Source organism: Eurosta solidaginis, chromosome 2, assembly GCF_040869045.1.
Source record: "Eurosta solidaginis isolate ZX-2024a chromosome 2, ASM4086904v1, whole genome shotgun sequence".
Lineage (NCBI taxonomy): Eukaryota > Metazoa > Arthropoda > Insecta > Diptera > Tephritidae > Eurosta > Eurosta solidaginis.
The window spans coordinates 220,075,433-220,098,015 of NC_090320.1; the positions used below are offsets into that span (position 1 = coordinate 220,075,433).

Here is a 22,583-nt window from a genome sequence, read left to right on the forward strand (position 1 = left end):
ATACATTGGTCCAACATTCAGCAATGTTTTGGATATTACACTGAGCTCCGAACGTGATATATCAAGGTATGATTGGATGGTATTTGATAGACCATCCTTCTCCGACCATGCGTACATCAGCTTCAGCATCACTCTAAAGAGGGTAGACAAGGGAGGAACCTTTAGAAACCCTAGGTCAACAAACTGGACTAAATTCCAGAAACAGGTAGAAACGAAACTGGGACAACCCAAAGAGGTTGCCAATGTGGAAGAACTGGAGGAGTCTAATGAATTCCTAGCAAGGACGCTTATGACTGCGTATAACAATGCCTGCCCTCTAAGAAGATTCAGAGGCAAAGCAAAGCCGCCATGGTAGAGCTATTAACTGTGTCTTCTAAGAAGACAGGTAAAACAAATTTTTAAGCTAGCAAAGACCGCGGAAAGCGAAACGTGTTGGGACGAGTACAGGGATCTACTGAGGATCTGAGCGTGAAATTTTCAGGGCGAAGAGAATCGTATGAAAAAGTTTCTGTACAGACATAGAGTGCTCCAGTGAAACAGCACGGTTGTGAAAAGTCCTAGCTAGGGGAAATATAGTCCAGAGTCCAATAAAGAAAGAGAACGGGGAATGGTCACTTAATAGTGAGGAATCTCTTGAGGTGCTTCTCAATACACATTTCCCATCAGGAGAAGTTATAGAAGAGCTAGCAGACAGCACTCACACTTCGATCACGGAACGGGTAGTGCCGGGCTTGGTGACCGATACCAAAATCGAATGGGCAGTGAAGAGGTTTTCTAAGTTTAAATCGCCCGTCCCAGATGGTATATTCCCGGCCATGCTACAAGTTTCAAGTAGGGCGGTCGTGAAATGCCTTAAAATAATGTTCGATGGGTGCATAAGACTGAATCATGTACCGCACTCTTGGAGAACTGCTCGTGTAGAAGATCGGTCACGTGTATCCCAAGCACTATAGACACATTAGCTTAACATAATTTCTGCTAAAAACCTTTGATAGGCTGACATATGTGTACATAAAGTCCAACGTGGATGAAAATCTGCTCTCCACAACACAACATGCGTACACCAAAGGTAAGTCGGTAGATACCGCGTTGCATAGAGTGGTAATAAGCATAGAGAAAGCCCTGGAATATAAGGAATATGCTCTCGTTGTCTTCTTATACATTGCCGGGGCTTTCAGTAATGTTTCTAAACGGGCGATTATGGATGGTCTTCATTACATTAAAGTACAGCCAGCCTTAAGGAGATGGATCGGCTGCATGTTAAATTTTAGGAAGATTACATCACAATGGGGATTGTACGAGGCCACGAAATCAGTGGACAGGGGAACGCCGCAGGGAGGGGTGCTATAACCTCTGATGTGGACGCTGGTCATCAACCAACTGCTCACGCGATTCGATGGGGGACCCGTAAAACTTACGGCTTAGGAGGATGACGTAATTCTCATAAGTGGAAATTGCCTTCCAACGATTAGTTCTTTGCTGGATCAGGGTGTACGTGGGGCTTATCGCCCTCTCTTTCTCATTGGGTTTTTACAGCGATTGTAAGCCCTATTCTATACTATGGAGTTCTTGTTTGGTGGAAAGCCACACAAAAAACAAACTACCTCAAAAATTTAGAGGGGCTATGTAGGCTATCAATGCTTAGCATTACGGAAGCCCTGAAAACAACCCGGACAGCTGCACTGTATGCCATTCTGCGCATTCCTCCTGTAGACCTAGTAGCAAAGAACATATCGTTAACAACTGCAACCAAGGGTGCTCAATTGGCGGACGAGGTGATACATGTGTACACAGATGGTTCCAAAGTAGTGGAAGGAGTAGAGTCTGCGGTATACTGTGCTGATCCGGAAATAAACAGATCCTACAGGCTGCAGGATTACTGTAGCGTTTTCCAAGAGGAAATAGTAGCCGTAACCAAAGCTGTAGAAACCCTGGAAGAAAATAGCCCAAGCTGCAATCGTGTTAACTTTATTTTGACAGTCAAGCAGCAGTTAAGGCAATAATCTCGGATAGCACAGCTAGATGCTATTATGCGGGTTAGAGTATAAGCAGTCCCTGGAGAGAATCGGGGCAGGGAGAAGCATACATCTATATTGGGCTCAGGGCATATGGGAATAGATGGGAATGAAAAAGCGGATGAACTTCCTAAAAAGGGCGCATCCCTTGAAGCTTGCTTCGTAGACGTCCAAATTAGACTGGGCGAGATGAAGCGAAGGCGAGAGGTGCACATGATCGACCAAGCAGGAAATGTGTGGGTTCAAGCGCGGGGCTGAAAGTGTCGAAAATTATGTGTAGGTCTTACAACTTTAGACTAACAAAGTTGCTTCTATTATTAAAAAGAGAGGACTGTAGACTCATGACGGGTATTCTGACTGGACACTGCCTTCTGGCGTCACATGCCTTTAAATTAGGCTTGGTCAGTGATAGCAGATGTAGGAAGTGCGGGCTAGAGTAGGAAACGAACGAGCACGTTCTGTGCTCGTGGCCTGCGCTTGCCAGGCTATCACTCCAGCCATTAGGAGTGATACAGCTGTCATATCTAGAAGCAGCAAGTGGCTTAAGTCCTAGTAAGCTTCTAGTATTTGCCAAGAGGACGGAGTTATTTTATAACATAGGTCCTGGTTTTCGATAGGGTTTTTCAATTTGGTCGTTAAAACAAACTTCTGGTAACACTACGTACTTAGTCAGCCTATGTGAGGTCCTCATGGACTGGCCAGTTCAACCCAACCTAAGCTTGACCTGCCCGAAATTTGGTTTGCCTACATTCAAAAAGTGAGCTTCCATTCTTCACTCTCTTTACCATTTACTTCTACTTTACCTTTCAGCGTCATCCTCCTTTCTTTCCCCCATTCCATTTATATGCTTCTAACTCCCACTTCAATTTCCGTTCCCAATCCCACTTACAATCACATTCCCACTCCTATTCCCCACTCTCATTCCTGTTTCCACTCTCATCTTACTTTAAGTCCATCTCCTGCTCACAATCCTAGTCCCAATCGCAATACAAATCCTACTCATACGCTCACTTGCAATCCCACTACCATTCTCGTTCCCACAATTACTCCCGTTCCGACTCCAACTCCCACTTCCACAACAATTTCCTCATGTATGGAATCTTGAGACCAGGTATTGATAAATTTGCTTCAAATATTTGCGGAGAAAATGCGTATTTGAATTTTTCTTAATAAAAGCCGTGGCACCGGTTACATTTAAATTTTTTTCGCAAACCATCCTTGAAACATTACGAACGAAAGAAAAAATTATAGGAATCGGTCAAGACGTTTTTAAGTTTTATCGAGCCTAACGCACAGCCATTCTTATTAATATAAACAATATCATATATATTCTGAGGCGGACCCTGCGATTCCGGGAATAATTCAAACCCAAATTTAGCCAAATCGGTCCACAGCTTTAGCGTGACAAACGAACAGCAATTGAATTCTATATATAAGATTATCCTCAGTAATGATGATTTCCCAAAAATATTCCGAAATAGTCCAGGAATGAGCTCGAAAGTAGTAGTACCCTGATAGGCCTGAAACTATACGGTCACGACCAGAAAAAAGGATCAAGCAGTACCAAAAACATTACAGAAATATTCCCAAACCACCAACACAGTTCCAAAGCTTTTCAGAACAAGTATTGATATTAGCAAACACAATCGTAAAACTATCTCGAAACCCATCCCGAAGAGATTCCTAGCATTTTTGAAATAATACCGAGTGAATCTAAAACTGTACTAAATAGTCTTGAAACAGTTCTGAAATAGTTCCAGTATGTTCTCGAATACAACCCCAAACGATCACCAAATAGTCTAAAATTTATTCCGATATTATTAAGAAAAGACTCTCCGTGATATCTTGGTATCCTCAGATGTTCTTAGAATATTTTCGAAATAACCTATGGCATAATTTCCAAAAAGTACAGAAATGATCCCAAAAACTGATAGTTAAAAAAAAATCGAAATAGACCCATAGGATTGCATTGTGTCAAAAAGTCTATTGTGGCAGACCTGTGATTCGGAAAATTAAGAATTATTTGAACATCAAAACACTTAAGAACTTCGTTCATGGTGGAAGTCGGTAAGACTTCGGGCTCTTTTCTTTTTTTGTTAGTTTTGTTACTATTTTTGCTACATTTTCGGAATCTTTTAGAACCAATTCAATCATGCAAGGAGTATTTCGGAATGTTTCTTAATATTCTTGGGATTCATTCGAAATTTTGTTAATTACTTTACTTAATTGGCGCTTAACCGTTTAAATAGTTATGACCGTCCAACAAGGCGTGTCAGTCGGCTCTTAGCACTGCTAACAGGCGCCAATTAGTCACACCAAGAGAATTTAAATCGTTTTCACCTGGTCCTTCTAGAGGAGTGGGGGCCGCCCTCTTCCTCTGCTCCCATTAGCGGGTTAAGATAAAAATACTTTTTTTAGCCGGAGTGTCATCTTCCATTCGCATAACATGGCCTAGCCAGCGTAGCCGCTGCGTTTAGTTCGTTGGACTGCGTTGATGTCTGCGTAAATCTTGACTCAAAATAGTTTCGGGCTTAATTTGTTATTATTCAAGGATTTTTTCCCACTTTCAGAAAAATACGTTAACTTTTCATACTTCATACATTTTTAAAAAATTTTTATACTCAGCAGAGCAGAGCTCACAGAGTATATTAATTTTGTTCACATAACGGTACCCCGTAATGGCATAAACTAATCGAGATATATATGGACTTCTATATATCAAAATGATCTGGGCGAAAAAAGAAATGCATTTAGCAATGTCCGTCCGTCGATCCATCCGTCCGTCTGTCCGGGAACACGATAACTTGAATAAATTTTGAGGTCTCTTAATGAAATTTGGTATGTAAGTTCCTGGGCACTCATCTCAGATCGCTATTTAAAATGAATGAAATCGGACTATAACACGCCCACTTTTTCGATATCGAAAATTTCGAAAAACCGAAAAAGTGCGATAATTCATTACCAAAGACGGATAGAGCGATGGAACGTGGTAGGTGGGTTGACCTTATGACGCAGAATAGAAAATTGGTAAAATTTTGTGCAATGGGCGTGGCCCCGTTCCCCTTTAAGAAGAAGGTATTTTAAAAATTTGCAAGCCATAATTTGGCAGCTGAGTATGTAATGTTCGGTTACACCCGAACTTAGCTTTCTTACTTGTTTAAATTAAGTCTGAGCTAAAAAAAATAACTTTCCATCCTGCAAGTAGGCCTTAGGATTTTTCCATACCGTTTCAGGAGTATTTCGGAAAAATGTCCGGGTTGTGTTCACGATCAATGCTTGATCCACACACAAATATTAATGTATCATAAAAATATTTACCCGGCGAGGCTCCGGCAACAGAAATTTCGTCATGAAACTAGAGCATGGGGCGGTATGCGCTATAAGGTTCAATGTGGTACGACCACTTTCGTTCCCGAGATAGTATGTCAAGTACCTTAATGGTGCTTGTTACCGGAACATATCAGGGAGTGTCTTTATCGCTACAACAATACCAACAACAACAAAACGGTATATGGTATCGTATAACAAATATTTACATTGGCTGTATTTCCTGGCAGAATGCAAGTTTACATAACTTAGAGTTTAGATGTTCAGACTGAGCGTTACATTTTCCAGTAACCAAACAAATCACCTTTTCTCTCCCTCTAATTTTTCCATATTTATTTTCTTTTGAAATTAGTACTCTTCAAACTGTATTCCTTTGTCACTTCTTTTCTTCAATTTATATGCATTTTTTTACCCAGTGGTCATTTAAAATTTTTTTCATTTAGTATTCGTTGCGTCCCAAAACTCTATGCAACTCTTCCTTTCCTCCTACAGCTAAATGTTACAGCAGGGTAATTAGGAAAGTCTTTCTTAATAAAACATGATAATTATGTTTGGGTTTGTATGTTTGCATATACAGCTGCTAACACTAAAATAGTAGCAATTTTTTTTAACAAATTCAATTCAAAATTCAATGAATTCTTTAACAAGTTATGCCAAATTTGCATAAACATGTTTTCGGAAATATCGACTTTTTTAATAAAAATTTTCAAAGTTTTTTAAGTACGTCGTTTTATAACCTAATCAGTTTTAGTCTAGGAAAGAAAAAGTTATAGGCCTCCCAAAATTCGTATTTATTTTTGACAGATTGTTTTCAGAGGGCTATTTCAGATGTTCTTTGATATAAATAACCGAATATTCAATTCGATGTTGAGCTGGGAAACAAATCTTGGGGTGAGATCAAAGAAAGCTCTTCTACTACACTTGCAATCGGGTTTTTGGGAAGAGCTGGGGACTGTCACCACATATCATCCATAGCATATACTACACAGTCATCTGACCGATACTAACATATCGATCTCCTTTTTAATGGAAGGCGCTAGACCATAAGAGCAATCAACATAGGGTTGGGAAGGTGCAAAGGCTTATATACCTGAGTATATCAAGCGAAGTGAGCAGCTCACCTCAGGAAAGGTTTCACTTGATGCCTCTACAAGTAGTCGTGCAGGGACTGGCCGCAAAAGGCGCTCAACGGCTAAGAGTTTCCAACATGTGAATATCAATCAAATACATGCACGCGACTATATTTGGTGACATAGCAAAGGTATGATTAAACGGAAACCCAACTGTACTGACGTTCGATACCGAGGAGTTCACGACGGTTTTTGACTTGCAGGTGCCGAACATAAGGAATGATAGGAAGGCCAGGACAGTGGTAGGGGCATTAAAATCAGCACAGACGACTTAAAAAGGAAAAAAATGGAGCTGGAACGCACTCGAAGCATCTGCATGCAAATCATGCGGTCCCAAATATAAATGTAACGATCTTTGTCGGCAGCTAGGCTGGCTTAAAGGCATTCGAATTCAACGTTATAAATTCGGATACCGTTCAGATGTGTCGAGCGTCGCTAGTGTCCATAAGGCACCGAATGTCTCCCTTTGCTCGGTACTGCGGAATATGGGATTAAGGCAACGGACTTACCGATATTTTTGCGAGGTCTCAAAGTTTTTGAATTGGGAAGAAACTAGTTTCTTTCTCAAGCTAAGCAAATCTGAGAATAATTAGGGGTTTAACTGCTGTTCATTGCGGTATTGCACCAATGCTCCGACGGTGGCGGATTCTAGCAAGCAGAAAGAGGAGTCGATTCATCACTTTCGCTGCCGATGTCCACGATTATTCAGATTTCTGGGAGCAAAATTTTTTGGCAGTCTGGCAGAGGTTCATCAGAGAAAACAAATGGTTCGTTGAGGACTACTAGGAAGTACTCACAATGGACAAGAAAGTCTCCGGGTGAACGAGTGGGATATTCCCACACCCGCCATCTTAACACTTCTTTAACCTATCTTCTTAACAATTGTTTCTGCTATTTTCGTTCTCCCAACTGCACATGAATTCAAGTTTGTTTATTGCGAACGCATATACTGGGAAATAAAAGAATTATTTTCTTTCTTTATTCATAATTAAATATGACCTTTAATACAAAGGATTAAAAATTCAAATGCAAATGTTAAGCACCAGAGCGTTACAGGAATATGATTCTATTTTATATAGAGATTTTATCTGTTTTCTTTACCTTTATGTTTGGTGGAGTTTTACTTGAACTCTGTGGGTATTTTTTGTGATAGGCATTTTAATGCATAAAAAGTGGACATTTGCGAACAAATAAATATAATGTTTCCAGTGAATGGAAACTTTGAAAACAATTGTTAGCCCTAATTCGCTTTGCCTTACCGAATTTTACCTTTTTGAGAGTAAAATAATAGTAAAAATTAAAAAAATTATTTTTTTTTTTTAATTAAAGTTGACGGCATAAAATTTTATCATTTCATGAAATGCGGTGTGATTATAAACATCCTAGGAAATGTACATATATCAACTTGTTATAGAAGTAGTATCGGTCTATTAGCAACGAGTTGTCGGTTTGTTCTGGGATGGCATCGAATTTTGTTGAAATTTGTTGACAAAATATCGCTTTTGTCGACTTTAATGGACAAAATATCGCTTTGTCGTCGATAAGCTATCGATTTGCTATGGAAAAGTTGTCGATTAAGTATCGCAAAGTTTTAGATATGTTATCAACAAGTTATCGATTTGTTTTCGAAAATTATTGATATGCTATCGAAAACTTATTGAATATTTATCAAGAAATTTTAGACTTCTTATCAAAAAGTTATTGATTTGTTGTCAAAAATATATCGAATTACATTCGAAAAGCTATCGACTGAGTATAGAAATGTAATCGATTTATAAATCTTAAAGTTATCTATTTTTTGTAAAATATATGTAATTTTTTTGTCAAAAAGTTATCGATTTGTTATTGAAAATTTATCGATTTGTTATCGGAGTATTAAGAAGCTGTTATCAGCGTGTTTGGAAGAGATGTTTGGCCTTAAATCCCTTCGGAGGTTTTTGCGCCTTGTATCAACCCCTGGGCGCGCTTTAGTTAATTTAAAAACATAGACATAATTCCATCTGTACATTGAGAACTGTACGGGTGCTTGATACTCAATTCTTTTTTTGCAAATATATACATGCGTGTGTTATTTTAAAAAACACATTTTCGTAAACGAAAGAATGAATTCTTTACTGCGATGTAATTTACAAGTACAAATAAGTTAAATAAATTGTTGTTTAAAGCATCTACATTGATCACAGTACTCCTAATTTATACAAAGGCTAGAGTACCCAGCAGACTATATGCCGCTCGAAAACTGGTTTTCCTACATTTGAAAAGTGAGCCTTGATACCCTCTTCAAGTTTCATGCCATTCTCTTCTACACGTAATCTTCTATATTTATTCTATTTTTGCTATTCATTTATCTCCCCTCCACACCCAAGCCCATTCCCACTCTCATTTTTATCTCTACCTTCCTATATTTTTCTTCATCTACTTCCCTTCGCTTGCATCCTCTTTTTTCTATTACCCACCCAGATTTCCTATATTTGTTCTTTATTTCCAAAGCCCACTTTCTTTAATTTTTCTTACCATCTCTCTATTTTTCATCCTCTCCAACTTTTTTTTCTCTCCCGCCTCAGATTCCACTCCTGGCTTTAATATTAATTTGTCTCTTTTTCTGAAAATGCATTTTAGTATTACTCTCCCTTTCCTCCTCGGTAATCTTCTTATTCACCGCCTTTTGTTCAAACCCTCAACAATACATCCAACATGATACCCATATTTTGAAAACACATATCTCATATCTGGGTTCACATATGCAACTAAAACTTACAAACTGTCTGCGAACCTCAAAGCTATTTTCAATCTAATATTAAAATAAATAGACAAACTGATGATCTTGACATGGATACCCGACATCAGTCATTCTTGTGGAAGCCGTCATGCAAAATCTGGAAAAAAAAAATTACATACAGAATGCCAAATTAGGCTTGTCGTTTTACGCTAAATACATGGATGATATCATAATAACGAATAACCAATACTGGAGTAGCTCAACAAGAAGCACGGAATCATAAAAGTCACAATGGAAACCGAGAGAGACGGAGGACTAAACTACTTACTCAACCTCCCGATAAGTATTGATAAAGTTTCTGATAGATTTAACCACGACATATATAGTAAACCAACGGCCACCGACGCAGTAATACGAAGTACCTCAAATCACCCATAACAGAATAAAAATACAGCAATAAGACACTCGTTAAATAGGCTTGAAAGAACACCTCTTACACAAGAAGCATATTAAAGGAAGCTAGGAGAAATATATAAACTTGCTGCAAACAACCTATACAAAAAGAGAACAAGTAGATAAACTCACAAGAAAAAAAGCAGAACAAAAAAGAATAATGAAAAGGAAAGTACAAACAGTTAGACGACAGCGGCATATATTGAAAGTAAAAATTAGCACATCAAAGCTTCGAACATTTTAGGGCGAGTATTAAGAACAAACACTAACTCAGAGGAAACGTACGCCATATTAAAGTTTATCTGTGAATGCCTGTACAGTTACATAGGACAAACAGGACGACAAGTACAAACAAGCTTCAGAGAAAACATTGGAGATTACAACAAAAAAACACGAAGTCCAAGCGTCATACCATAGTCCAAATTTGAGAATCACATGGTCGAAAATAAAAGCTTCACCAGCGAAAATCAATACAACACTCAAGGTCCTTGAAATAAAAGAAAAAATCCGACATCTGCTCGTACTTAAGAACTTGGAAATCTACAAAAAAAAATGTGTCTGTTAAATATTAAACGAACAGACAAACACTATTTTGGGCACAATATTTGAACCTTTAAAGATTGTTTCAAAAAAAAAAAAAAAAGAATCACACACGTACAACTGCGAGCCTGCATCAACAAATAAACACCAAATAATAAACGAATCAAATCAACAAACACACAACAAAGGTCAAACGACTAAAGTTACTGACTTCTGCCTACCTCAGCTAACCACAAAAGTTGATCAATGAAAACCACCACCATTTCAGAATGAACGCATAACACACATACATATATACGCATAATCATACAATGTGATAATACCTGCCTACGCATTACAAACTATGAATATTAAACAAACGACAAGAACAAATCATAACGAAAAATTACTAAACACAGTTCGCCTCTAAACCGAAATTGACAAAGGATGACGGAAAATCGCGCCAATATCCATCAATAAGCGCAAAGCATACACACTGTTTACCTCGAAAACAGCAGAGCTGCTCAACCCCTATACACTTATAGCACTTTTGTTTATGTTTTGCCCTGAAGAATAGGCACAGATACAAATTCACACTTTGAATATAAAAAAAAATGTTTATAGCACTCCCATATGCCCCCACATATAAATTCGATTCATATGAAAGTGCGTGAATTTCATATGAAAGTGCAAAGAAAGAGCCATTCCATATGACGCCAAGGCACTTCGGTATGATACTCAAATTTACACTAACAAATTGACACCAAAAAATTTTTCAAAAATATTTTAGCACTGAGCAAAATTTTAATTCAAAATTTATCCATTAAGGGGAAATCAAAATTCTTTAAACATTTAAAATAATTTTTTGTTTTTTAATTTAAAAAAGTTCAGTGTACATACATATAATCTTGTATATGTATTGTGATTTGCACTTCCATATACAAATTTTTGAACAGCCCTGACCTTAAGCAATGCAGCTTGGTTTATTATCTACCCACAAATTTTTGTACTGAATATTTTACATAGTAATTCCTTATTTAAAGTTTTCAGTTATTGTACAAATTCTTAAAATTCCATTTAAATAGTAAATAAAAACTTCAGAGATTAAAGAATAAATGTTCTATGAAATGGCACGGATGTACAAATTCCTTTGCTGTTATTTGAATAAAAAGTATGCAGCGTATTGTATTTTCAAAATGTTTATATATCTCTAACCAATTTGAATATTTCTATCTCTTTAAACAAAAATACTTACGTATACACAAACTTTCAGTAACAATGACGTCTTTGCATTGGAAAACTAAATCAATGCACAAAATGAATTTTATAGGAAACTTGTGAAATCCATTATTATAATTAAGTTTATATATAGAACCAAGTTTAGCAAAAAAAAAACTATATTTTCTGTATTCTCTTTCTCAGTTACAAAATTTGTACGTATTGGTATTGCCGACAAAAACGACTCTCCACCGTATTTCGACAGATTTTTATACGAGACTGAAATTGATGAAAATGCCGATTTGCAGACAACTGTACTCACAGTCAACGCCAAAAATCATAATGATTGTAAGTATGAAATAATTTTAGACTTACGTAATTTTTAATATAATTAAATTTGATAGTAAAACATTTAAAAAACTGCATTTCCAACTCGTTTCAAACACCATTTCGAAACTTATTCATGTTTGGTGCATTCCGCCGTCTGAAGCTTCTATCTCTTCATACCGATCAGATATGTAGATATATGTATTGTGAGATTAAGCACTGCGGCCTATTGGCCTATTGTACCCTCATTCACTTCACAGCACCTCGTCTAAACCGAGTTCTCTGAGAAAATCCAGAATAGTACTCGGCTACAAAGAGTGTATGTAACTACTTTCTAATTTTTCCGATCCCAGGAGCCTGAGTCCTCTTTTCGCAACTGCGTCGCATTCCTGCAGGATGTGCTCTGCAATCTCATCTTCGCAATCACAGAATCGGCTTCTTGTACCGCAGATTTCTCGCAGCAAAACTATTGAGGTGCCTTTCGCGTACTTCTGTCGCCTTATGGCTTTTGCCAAGCGCTCACTATCTAGGTGCGCTGCATCTAGAACTGCTTCTAAGCGCTAGACAATGCTTAATGCTGTACGGTACTGTGGGAGGGTTCACTCAATTCCATTATTAGTACCATTCATTAGTACCCTTTTCCTATATTCTTCTCTGATTGGATTCACCTGCCGTTCCAACACGGAGCTCGTTGAATTTTCGCTAATTTTGCCACTCAACTCGCTCCTCCTTGTTATCAACACAAGCTACCTGGAAGGATGCATTGAAATACAGCTGATTATATCCTCTGGCTGAAAGTCATCCAATAGACACAGTTCTTCGTCACTTAAATTCTGTCGCCCTTCTTTGAGGCCGAATGGTGTAGATGGAGTGCTCTAAAGCTCTCAGACAAATATATCCATCGCACCATCGACAACGTGCCCATCCTAGTGAAATTCTTCAGTAATCTAGCAGTAATAACAGATAAAAAAATTATATTTGACAGGTTGATGTTAACAATATGATGAAATTTCCCATATAATTTACATTCACCCTTATTACGGTGGTCAACGTCAACCATCACTTCGTATTGCCATCGACATAACGTCGTATCAACATCAATGTCACGCCAATGCATAATTGGTAGTTACTAAGACAATGTATTGATGTCGACGTGATATAGATAAAACTACGATCCCTATGTTTTTGACAGTTGTTTATTTACAATTTGTATTGAGTTAGCTCTTTGTTTAGTGAACAATTTGTGGATCTAAATAATTGCTGAAATCTATTAGTGGGCAAAATACTCCCAATGATTTTTTTTTTCCTAACTTTAGTGAATATATTGTAGATGATTGGCTTTCTCTTTAGTACACCATTAGCAACTCCTCTACCTCCCAGATCGTGGTGCACTTATGGAAAACTTAATCGAATTCGGGAGGTGTATCAAAATACCCGAATTGATTTCGGTAGTAATAATTATTATAATCCGAAGGCGGAAATAAAAAATCCTTGAAATTTCACAACAACCTTTTAATGAACCACTTGAAAGCTTGCAACTGCTTTTTTGCAAATATTTCCTAACGCAAGTACAATTTTTATACTCCGCCTTCGGATTATTAAAACCGAGGTCAATAGGTTTCTTTTGATACCTCTAGTGAGTTTTGGACTTGTTTTAGCAGTCGACTGCTGCCTTTAAACATTACCACAATTCTATTAAACTGACTGTTGCTGGTTATTTTGACTATTTTCTGAAATTGAATAAAAAAATTAATAAATAAGGAGCATAAAAAGCATAAAAAAAGCTTATTTTTTTAATTTTTAATAGCTGAACTCTGTACTGCCGCGCTTGTCGTCACCAAAAACTGTGTCGATAAAATTTTGTTTCGCGTCACGTCAAAACAACTTCAACATTGTTTTAGACAATACCAAATCGTCAACACCCGTCAATAGTTTTCGACGTTGCCAACGCCGATACCAATTCATGAGCGTCGACACTAATTTTCTAACTATTGACAACCGTAATAGGGGTGATTGTGTCTACAAATGTAGACTACTGGCTGAGAGGTGATATTTTTCACAAGTGGACCCTGGGGGTCATGTAAATAAAACTTTTAGTCAGGGAAGCAAATTATTATTCCTTTTATAATAAAATTCCTCAAGGAAAAACTATTTCTGAACTTTTAATTTTTTATTCTGAAAGAGATAATTAATACGGACTTTTATTTAATAAGTCCGAAAATAAAAGCCAAACCCGTTTCTTTTTTAAGGATTGAATAAAAGTCCGGCCTTTAAGTATGGAACGGATTATTTTTATTTCTTTTAAATAATTTTTCCCTCGAACACTCCCAGAGTCGCCTCATAACTTTAAAGTAAGCAGTGCTTACGACACAGTGCCACGAAGCGGCCAAAAGTAAAAAAAGTTCATCGATAGATATTTTTATAAAACTTTGACAAACGATGGGAAATGCATCCATTAAATCATTTCGAAAAGAATTTTTAAAAATATACTTGCGCGCTTTTATCGGGACTTCCTTAAACCTGGAAAAAGGTCACTGAAGCAAACATAATTCAAAGTTTGTTAGTAAATGTAAATATCTCAAATGAGTTTTTTATTATATTTCGAAATTTTCCGTACATAGCAACCCTACTTTTTTATTTATTCTTCAATCAGGTGATGAGTACCGTTACTTTTTATAAGTGGAAAAAATTAGGTGAATTTTTATTCGAACTTAAAAGTTTAGAAGAGAATAAAAAAACTCATCCTAACCCCATCACAATTTTATATTGTCACAACTAATGTTAGCTCAAAATTAAGACTAGTGAGAATGTGCGCCAAGTTGCGATATTTACACTTTTTTAATTTTTTTTTTTTTTGCCTTTATATTAAGTCGCTTTCATGTTTGTCCCCTCATTTCCATACGAATTTTTGACCCACGGAAAAGTCTCTTTCGGTACCTTCCCGTTGAGCTAGACACTTGATACTTAGAATATAGTTCAAATCTGAGAGACATTACAATGCAAGTGAAAAAAAATCCGGTTAGCCAGAGATTTGAAACTTAGCACATAGTTTGCGAGTCGATGGCACTACAGTTTGTGGAAAACAAAATGCCTCCATGTGGCAGACGAATCGAGATAAACGAAAATGCCTGAAAAAACGCAGGGAATCTTGTAATCGGTTTTTGAGTTACTTCCCGGTGAGCTGGAGATATGAAACTGGAGCTGTAAGTCAGAACCCGGTGGCAATGCAATATTTTATTTAAAAAATTCCGCCAGGTGGCGCATGGATCGAGATATTAGGAAAATTTATTTTAATTTGGGAATCTTTCAATCCATTTTTAACTAATTTCCCGGTTACCTAGAGACTTGTAACTTAGTACATAGTTCGAGACCCGGTGACAATAAAATTTATAGAAAACAAAGTTCCACTAGGTGGCATGCTAATTGAGATAACTACAAATCCCGGGAATCTTGCGATCGATTTTTGAGTAACTTTCTGGTGAGCTAGAGACTTGAAACTTGGGCAGTGGGACAGAACCCGGTTACAATGCAATATTTTATCAAAAAAATTCCACCAGGTGGCGCATGGATCGAGATATTAGGAAAATTAATTTTAAATTGGGAATTTTTCAATCCATTTTTAACTAACTTCCCGGATCCCTAAAGACTTTTAACTTAGCAAATAGTTCGATACCCGGTGACAATACTATTTACAGAAAACAAAGTTCTGCTAGGTGGCGTGCTAATTGAGATAACTAAAAATCCCTGAAAAACGAGGGGAATCTTGCATTCGTTATTTGATAAACTTGCCGGTGAGCTAGAGACTTGAAACTTGGGCCGTGGGTCAGAACCCTGTGACAATGCAACATTTGATCCAAAAAAATCGCTAGGTGGCACGCGGATCGAGATATTAAGAAAACAAATTTTAATTTGGGAATCTTTCAATCCATTTTTAACTAACTTTGCGGTTACCTAGAGACTTGAAACTAGGCACTTAGTTAGAGGTCTGGTGACAATACAACTTATAGAAAACAGAGTTCCGCTAGGTGGCGCGCTAGTCAAGATAACTGCAAATCCTTTAAAAACGGGGGCAATTTTGCGATCGATTTTCGAGTACCTTCCCGATGAGCTAGAGACATGAAACTTGGGTCGTAAATCAGAACCCGGTGACAATACAATATTTTATCAAACAAATTCAGCTAGGTGGCGCACGGATGGAGATATTGAGAAAACTAATTTTAAATTGGAAATCTTGCAATCGATTTTTAACTAACTTCCTGGATATCTAGAGACTTGAAACCTGAAATATAGTTTAAAGTTCGGTGACAGTGCAATGTTTGATCAAAAAATTTGAGCTACGTAACGCACAAGTCGAACTATTTAGAGTGTTGCAGGCGTTGTAGAATTTCACTTCGTTGAAGGCCCAGCTCAATGCACGTCCTTGCATACTTTTAGGCGTACGCGATTTTCACCACGATTCTTTTAGACTTTCAGGCGTGTGCGAATTTCCTCACGATTTTCAGCTGTGGAAATTAAGTAGCTGACAAACGGGGTGGAATTCTTTTGATATGATGCGAAGTGGAATTCTGTTGTTTTTGCCTGTGTTGTCAGCGAAAATTCCACTAATTCTATTAAATCTTGCTATTTTGAACAAATAAATAAAGATAGGAATTTTCACTTAGGAATTACTTAAATTACTAATCAAAGTTGCAATTGCCTTTTTGTAGGCAGTACTAAAATATTGAAAATAAAAAATTGATAAAAAAATTTCAAGGACTACCTTTATATAAATGAACCAAGAAATAGAAGGCAATTTTTCCTTTAATAAAAAACTTTAACAATAGCTCTTGTAAACAAATTTTGTGATTTAAAATTATAAAGGTAGAGCGCGTGTTTAAATTTTAAATAATCAATTAGTTAATCCCAAGTACATGGTTTGCCGTAAATTGAAAGATTGCGCTCCACCTTTATAGTTTTAAATCCCAAAATTCTTACAAGAGCTATTGTTAAAGTTTTTCAGTCAAAATTCAACAAGACTATGTCTGTATTAAAAGAAAAATTGCCTTCTATTTTTTTGTCCATTTACATAAAGGTAGTCCTTATAATTTTTTTATCATCTTTTTATTTACTTTATAGTGATACCTGGTTAGCTTGCCACAAAGGGCAAAATTGAATTTAAATATATTAAAGGTATTGTTAAATTTCTAAATAAAAACACAAAAAAAAAATTATTATCTACTAATTCATGTTTTATTTGCAATCGAGGGCAGGATAAAGGTTAGTAGCATGCATATTGAAGCCGAATAAGAATGTGAATGAGACTTCGATTTAAAAGATTGCATTATCCACTTTTTCCCAAAACATTTTTATTTTTGTGGGCGTATTTTAGGCTCGATCTCTATGAAATTTTACTTGTTGACTTTTCAGGTTTGCAAAAATGAATACACCAAGTTTCATTATAATCGTTGCAGTTTTAATATTACCGCCCACTAGTATAATTAGGTTGGAGAAGATATATGTTGCGCTGGCAACACCTTGAGAGGGTTGCGCTACACAACCCCTTGAATCAATTTGGTATTTTAGTCGCCTCTTACGAAAGCCATACTTACCGCGGGTATATTCTAAGCCCCCTAACCCGCTGTAAAGTATTTGGCTTGAGATCTGTAGCAGTATGGTTTCCTCCAGCATCAAATTAAAGAAATCCCACGAAAGGAGGTCACCCTGTCTGTTGGCCAATTTAGTTTCGAACGGCTTGGATAGGTCCTTCCCAATTCTAACTGAGCTGATGGTGCTACAGTGAAACCAAAATCGGACATAGCAGACGATGTATATCAATTCTTTTTCGTACTTTTTTGGGGTCGGGTATGGTCACATGAATTTTATCATCATCGATTTTGGGCCCGGGTTCATAATCCACGGGCGGCATATGGCTCTCTTCATTTAGAAGGGCAGAGAAGTGATACCTCCATTATCTAAGTACTCTCTGGGAACAGGTAGCCAGATCGCCGCTTTCTTTCTTTAGCAGTTTTCCTAGGGCTTAAAAGCTTCAACCTGTCGCAAAAATTTTTGGTAAAATTTACCTGCGTTATTCCTTATGGCTAGCAAATCTAGTGTATCGCAGTCCTGCCTTCCTTCCTGCATCACATTTTTTTCTTCTTAATGTGCATTAACTTAACTTTTGCATGTCAAGAACTCTATGATATGAAAAACAAGTAAGGAAGGTTAAGTTCGGGTGTAACCGAACATTACATACTCAGTTGAGAGCTATGGTGACAACATAAGGGAAAATAACCATGTAGGAAAATGAACCGAGGGAAACCCTGGAATGTGTTTGTATGACATGTGTATCAAATGAAAGGCATTAAAGAGTATTTTATGAGGGAGTGGGCCATAGTTCTATAGGTGGACGCCATTTAGGGATATAGCCATAAAGGTGAATCTGGGTTGACTCTAGAATGCGTTTGTACGATATGGGTATCAAATGAAAGGTGTTAATGAGTATTTTAAAAGGGAGTAATCCTTAGTTCCATAGGTGGACGCCGTTTCGAGATATCGCCATAAAGGTGGACCAGGGGTGACCCTAGAATTTGTTTGTACAATATGGGCATCAAACGAATGGTGTTAATGAGTATTTTAAAAGGGAGTGGGCCTTAGTTCTATAGGTGGAAGCCGTTTGAAATATCGCCATAAAGGTGGACCAGGGGTGACTAGAATGCGTTTGTACGATATGGGTATCAAATGAAAGGTGTTAATGAGTATTTTAAAAGGGATTAATCCTTAGTTCCATAGGTGGACGCCGTTTCGAGATATCACCACAAAGGTGGACCAGGGGTGACCCTAGAATTTGTTTGTACAATATGGGCATCAAACGAATGGTGTTAATGAGTATTTTAAAAGGGAGTGGGCCTTAGTTCTATAGCTGAAAGCCGTTTCGAAATATCGCCATAAGGGTGGACCAAGGGTGACTCTAGAATGCGTTTGTACGATATGGGTATCAAATGAAAGGTGTTAATGAGTATTTTAAAAGCGAGTAATCCTTAGTTCCATAGGTGGACGCCGTTTCGAGATATCGCCATAAAGGTGGACCAGGGGTGACCCTAGAATTTGTTTGTACAATATGGGTATCAAAAGAAAGGTGTTAATGAGTATTTTAAAAGGGAGTAATCCTTAGTTCCATAGGTGGACGCCGTTTCGAGATATCGCCACAAATGTGGAACAGGGGTGACCCTAGAATTTGTTTGTACAATATGGGCATCAAACGAATGGTGTTAATGATTATTTTAAAAGGGAGTGGGCCTTAGTTCTATAGGTGGATGCCGTTTCGAAATATCGCCATAAAGGTGGACCAGGGTTGACTCTAGAATGTGTTTGTACGATAGAGGTATCAAATTAAAGGTATTAATGAGGGTTTTAAAAGGGAGTGGTGGATGTTGTATAGGTGGTCGCATTTTCGAGATATCGGGATTTCGTTCATTTTTCATACCAAGACAAAGTGAGTTCAAGTAAGCACGTGAACTAAGTTCATTAAAGATATGTCGATTTTTGCTCAAGTTATCGTGTTAACGGACATGCGAAAGGACAGACGGACGACTGTGTATAAAAACTGGGCGTGGCATCAACCGATTTCGCCCATTTTGACAGAAAATAATTAACGTCATAAAATCTATGCCCGTACCAAATTTCAAAAGGATTGGTTAATTTTTGTTCGACTTATGGCGTTAAAAGTATCCTAGACAAATTAAATGAAAAAGGGCGGAGCCACGCCCATTTTGAAATTTTCTTTTATTTTTGTATTTTGTTGCACCATATCATTACTGGAGTTGAATGTTGACATAATTTACTATAAGTGTAAAGATATAAAATTTTTTGTTAAAAGTGGGCGTGGTCCTTCTCCGATTTTGCTAATTTTTATTAAGCGTACATATAGTAATAGGAGTAACGTTCCTGCCAAATTTCATCATGATATCTTCAACGACTGCCAAATTACAGCTTGCAAAAATTTCAAATTACCTTCTTTTAAAAGTGGGCGGTGCCATGCCCATTGTCCAAAATTTTACTAGTTTTCTATTCTGCGTCATTAGTTCAACTCACCTACCAAGCTTCGTCGCTTTATCTGTCTCTTGTAATGAATTATCGCACTTTTTCGGTTTTTCGAAATTTTCGATATCGAAAAATTGGGCGTGGTTATAGTCCGATATCGTTCATTTTAAATAGCGATCTGAGATGAGTGCTCAAGAACCTACATACCAAATTTCATTAAGATACCTCAAAATTTACTCAAGTTATCGTGTTAACGGACGGACGGACGGACGGACATGGCTCAATCAAATTTTTTTTCGATTCTGATTATTTTGATATATGGAAGTCTATATCTATCTCGATTCGTTTATATATGTACAACCAACCGTTATCCAATCAAACTTAATATACTCTGTGAGCTCTGCTCAACTGAGTATAAAAATGCAGCCGTGTTTTTGCATACTTCCGCTATGCATGGGCTGTACAGTTGTGCATGGTCTACTTTGTACAATATTTGGCCTTGTTCTTACGTTATTCGCCTTGGCAATATTCAATTTCATATCTGCAGGATTTTAAATTATGCCAAAAAAGAAACTCGGACACTGTTGACTGGTTAATAAAATAAGTTATCACTAATCAACCAACCAACGCCAGCAGTTGTGCTTTTGGAATGCGCCCCATGCTTTGTTCAACTCATTCAAATGAATTTGTATATATGTGCATACACATGTTCACGTGTTCTAGCAACAACAAAACTTTAAATACGTACATATATACATATATATGAATATACAGATTTTCGAGAAAACATATGGTATGTGTTTGCCAAAAGTGGCTTCACTTCGGATTTCAGCATCTTCGGTTGTCGGATCTTTCGCGTTCAACGCTAACGCGGTGTGTGTGAGGTGAAAAAGACTCTCAACCAAATTACTGATACGAATCGCTACGTTTAAATAACCCTGACTGAGTATGAGAACACGATTTTTAATATCATGATGCGAATATATTGGGGCATATTCGTATTCGAAATAAAATGTGACTAAGTTAGTTGAAGCATTTTTGACAGAGAGCACATATAAAATTGTGTCAAACAGTGCTAACTAACTTAAAATCATATTTTATTGTGAATTTTCCTATGTCGCGTTCAGTTTACTCATTGCAGATCTCTGCTCTGTGGGTTAAATCTGTAAAACTAAATCACGTTCGTTGTATACACAAAGCGAAGTTACCTCGTCCTTGAGCCGCTGTAGGTTATTCACTATCCCCATAAACAAAGGACTTAGGCTTTTATTCCCTTGTGAACACAAATCTTTACCGATAACTCTGTTATCGATTAATTTATCGAATTCTCGCAAAGTAATATTGCATTGTCATCGGAGTTATACATGTAAGCAAAATTTCAGCTCAATCGGACACCGGAAAGTCTATCAAATTTAACTTGCAAGATTTGATTACAAACAACAGCCAAGTGAAAGTAAATAAAAGCTTATAAAAAACATGTATGAGCTATTTATTCATAAAAAAATTCCACATTTTAAAATTGTCTTTGCTTTATTAGCTTTTCTAATAAAAGAAATATAAACAGACGAAATAAGAAATAAAAAATCTAAAAATATTTCGCCATAGCAACGAAGTCCTCAAATCCATTATTTATTCTATTAGAAGAACACAGCATATGAATGTACATATGTATGTACATTTGTCCTTACATAAATATAAGAGCAGCTTGCGAAAGCTTTTCAAAAGTTCTTAAAAATTAATTTGATGTGTACGGGTGTTGGTTTTCTAACTACTTCCCTGCTAATCTGTAGTTTCTTTTCATAACACTTAAATTAATTTGCTCTCATAAATTCAAAAATATCTAAAAGTTTTGCCATAAACTTGACGGGTTGGCATAAAAATAGGTTGAAGTGTTATGTAAATACTTGGGATCGAAATACATCATATATACTACATGAAAATGCATGTATGTATATAAGACCGCCCTAATAAATCAAATAAACGAATATTGAATATCTCACATGCCATGTTGCACGGGTTCATGCTCAGGTTATGCTTGCTGAACTTCTATGAAATTCCTGATTCGCTATTAATCGGGACCAAAATTTATATGGGTGAAGCCATCTCAAGTGAGCATCGCATTTACCAAGTGTTCGAATAACCAAAAAAATTTTTTTCTCATTAAAGCCTTAAAAAAGGGTAGGAAATCCTTTTAATTTTTTTCTCGAAATTTTTACCGTTAAACTTTTATAACCAATTGAATTTTGTCGCATCAAATCGGTCAAAAATTTTTTCTCAGAAACTACTGAACCGATTTTAATAATTTTTTTTTTTGAAATTTATAAAACAATGCACTATAATTTTGGATTTTTTTTTATTCACAAGTTAAATTTTTTTGTGAAATAAAATTAATTGCTATAAACAAATTATTATAGAGCTAACTTCTGCGCCTCGGAAAAAAAAATTAAATAACAGTAAATTATGTGGTATTCAATTATATTTTTATTTCTGAGAAAAAAAATGGGGGCCCGGCAATAGTTTCCTTATAATAACGTTACATGTGCGAGTGCATCCGCCGCTTCCCATACTACACTTCGCATGTTGTGAACATTTTTCTATACTATCACGTTTATCTTGTCAGTAGCTGAAATATGGTGGTTGCTTACATGTTATTGACCGATTTGATGCAAAAAAATTCAATTGGTTATAAAAATTTAACGGTAAAAAATTTCGATAAAAAAATTTACAGAATTTCCTACCCTTTTATAAGGCTTTAATGTAAAAAAAATTTTTTTGGTTATTCGAACACTTGGTAAATGCAATGCTCACTTGAGATGGCCTCACCCATATGTAAAATTTTCAAAACAGGTATAAATG

The 22,583-nt window shown here is 36.7% G+C and overlaps 1 protein-coding gene across 3 annotated transcripts in view; it reads left to right on the forward strand.

Annotated features, from left to right (window-relative positions):
* CadN2 (Cadherin-N2) overlaps positions 1 to 22,583 on the forward strand; it is a 471,986-nt gene that overhangs the window by 339,245 nt on the left and 110,158 nt on the right. For all 3 annotated transcript variants that reach the window (XM_067767105.1, XM_067767107.1, XM_067767106.1), the window contains exon 2: positions 11,586 to 11,729. In XM_067767105.1, the coding sequence (XP_067623206.1) occupies positions 11,586 to 11,729 (144 nt within the window). The remainder of the gene's footprint in view (positions 1 to 11,585; positions 11,730 to 22,583) is intronic.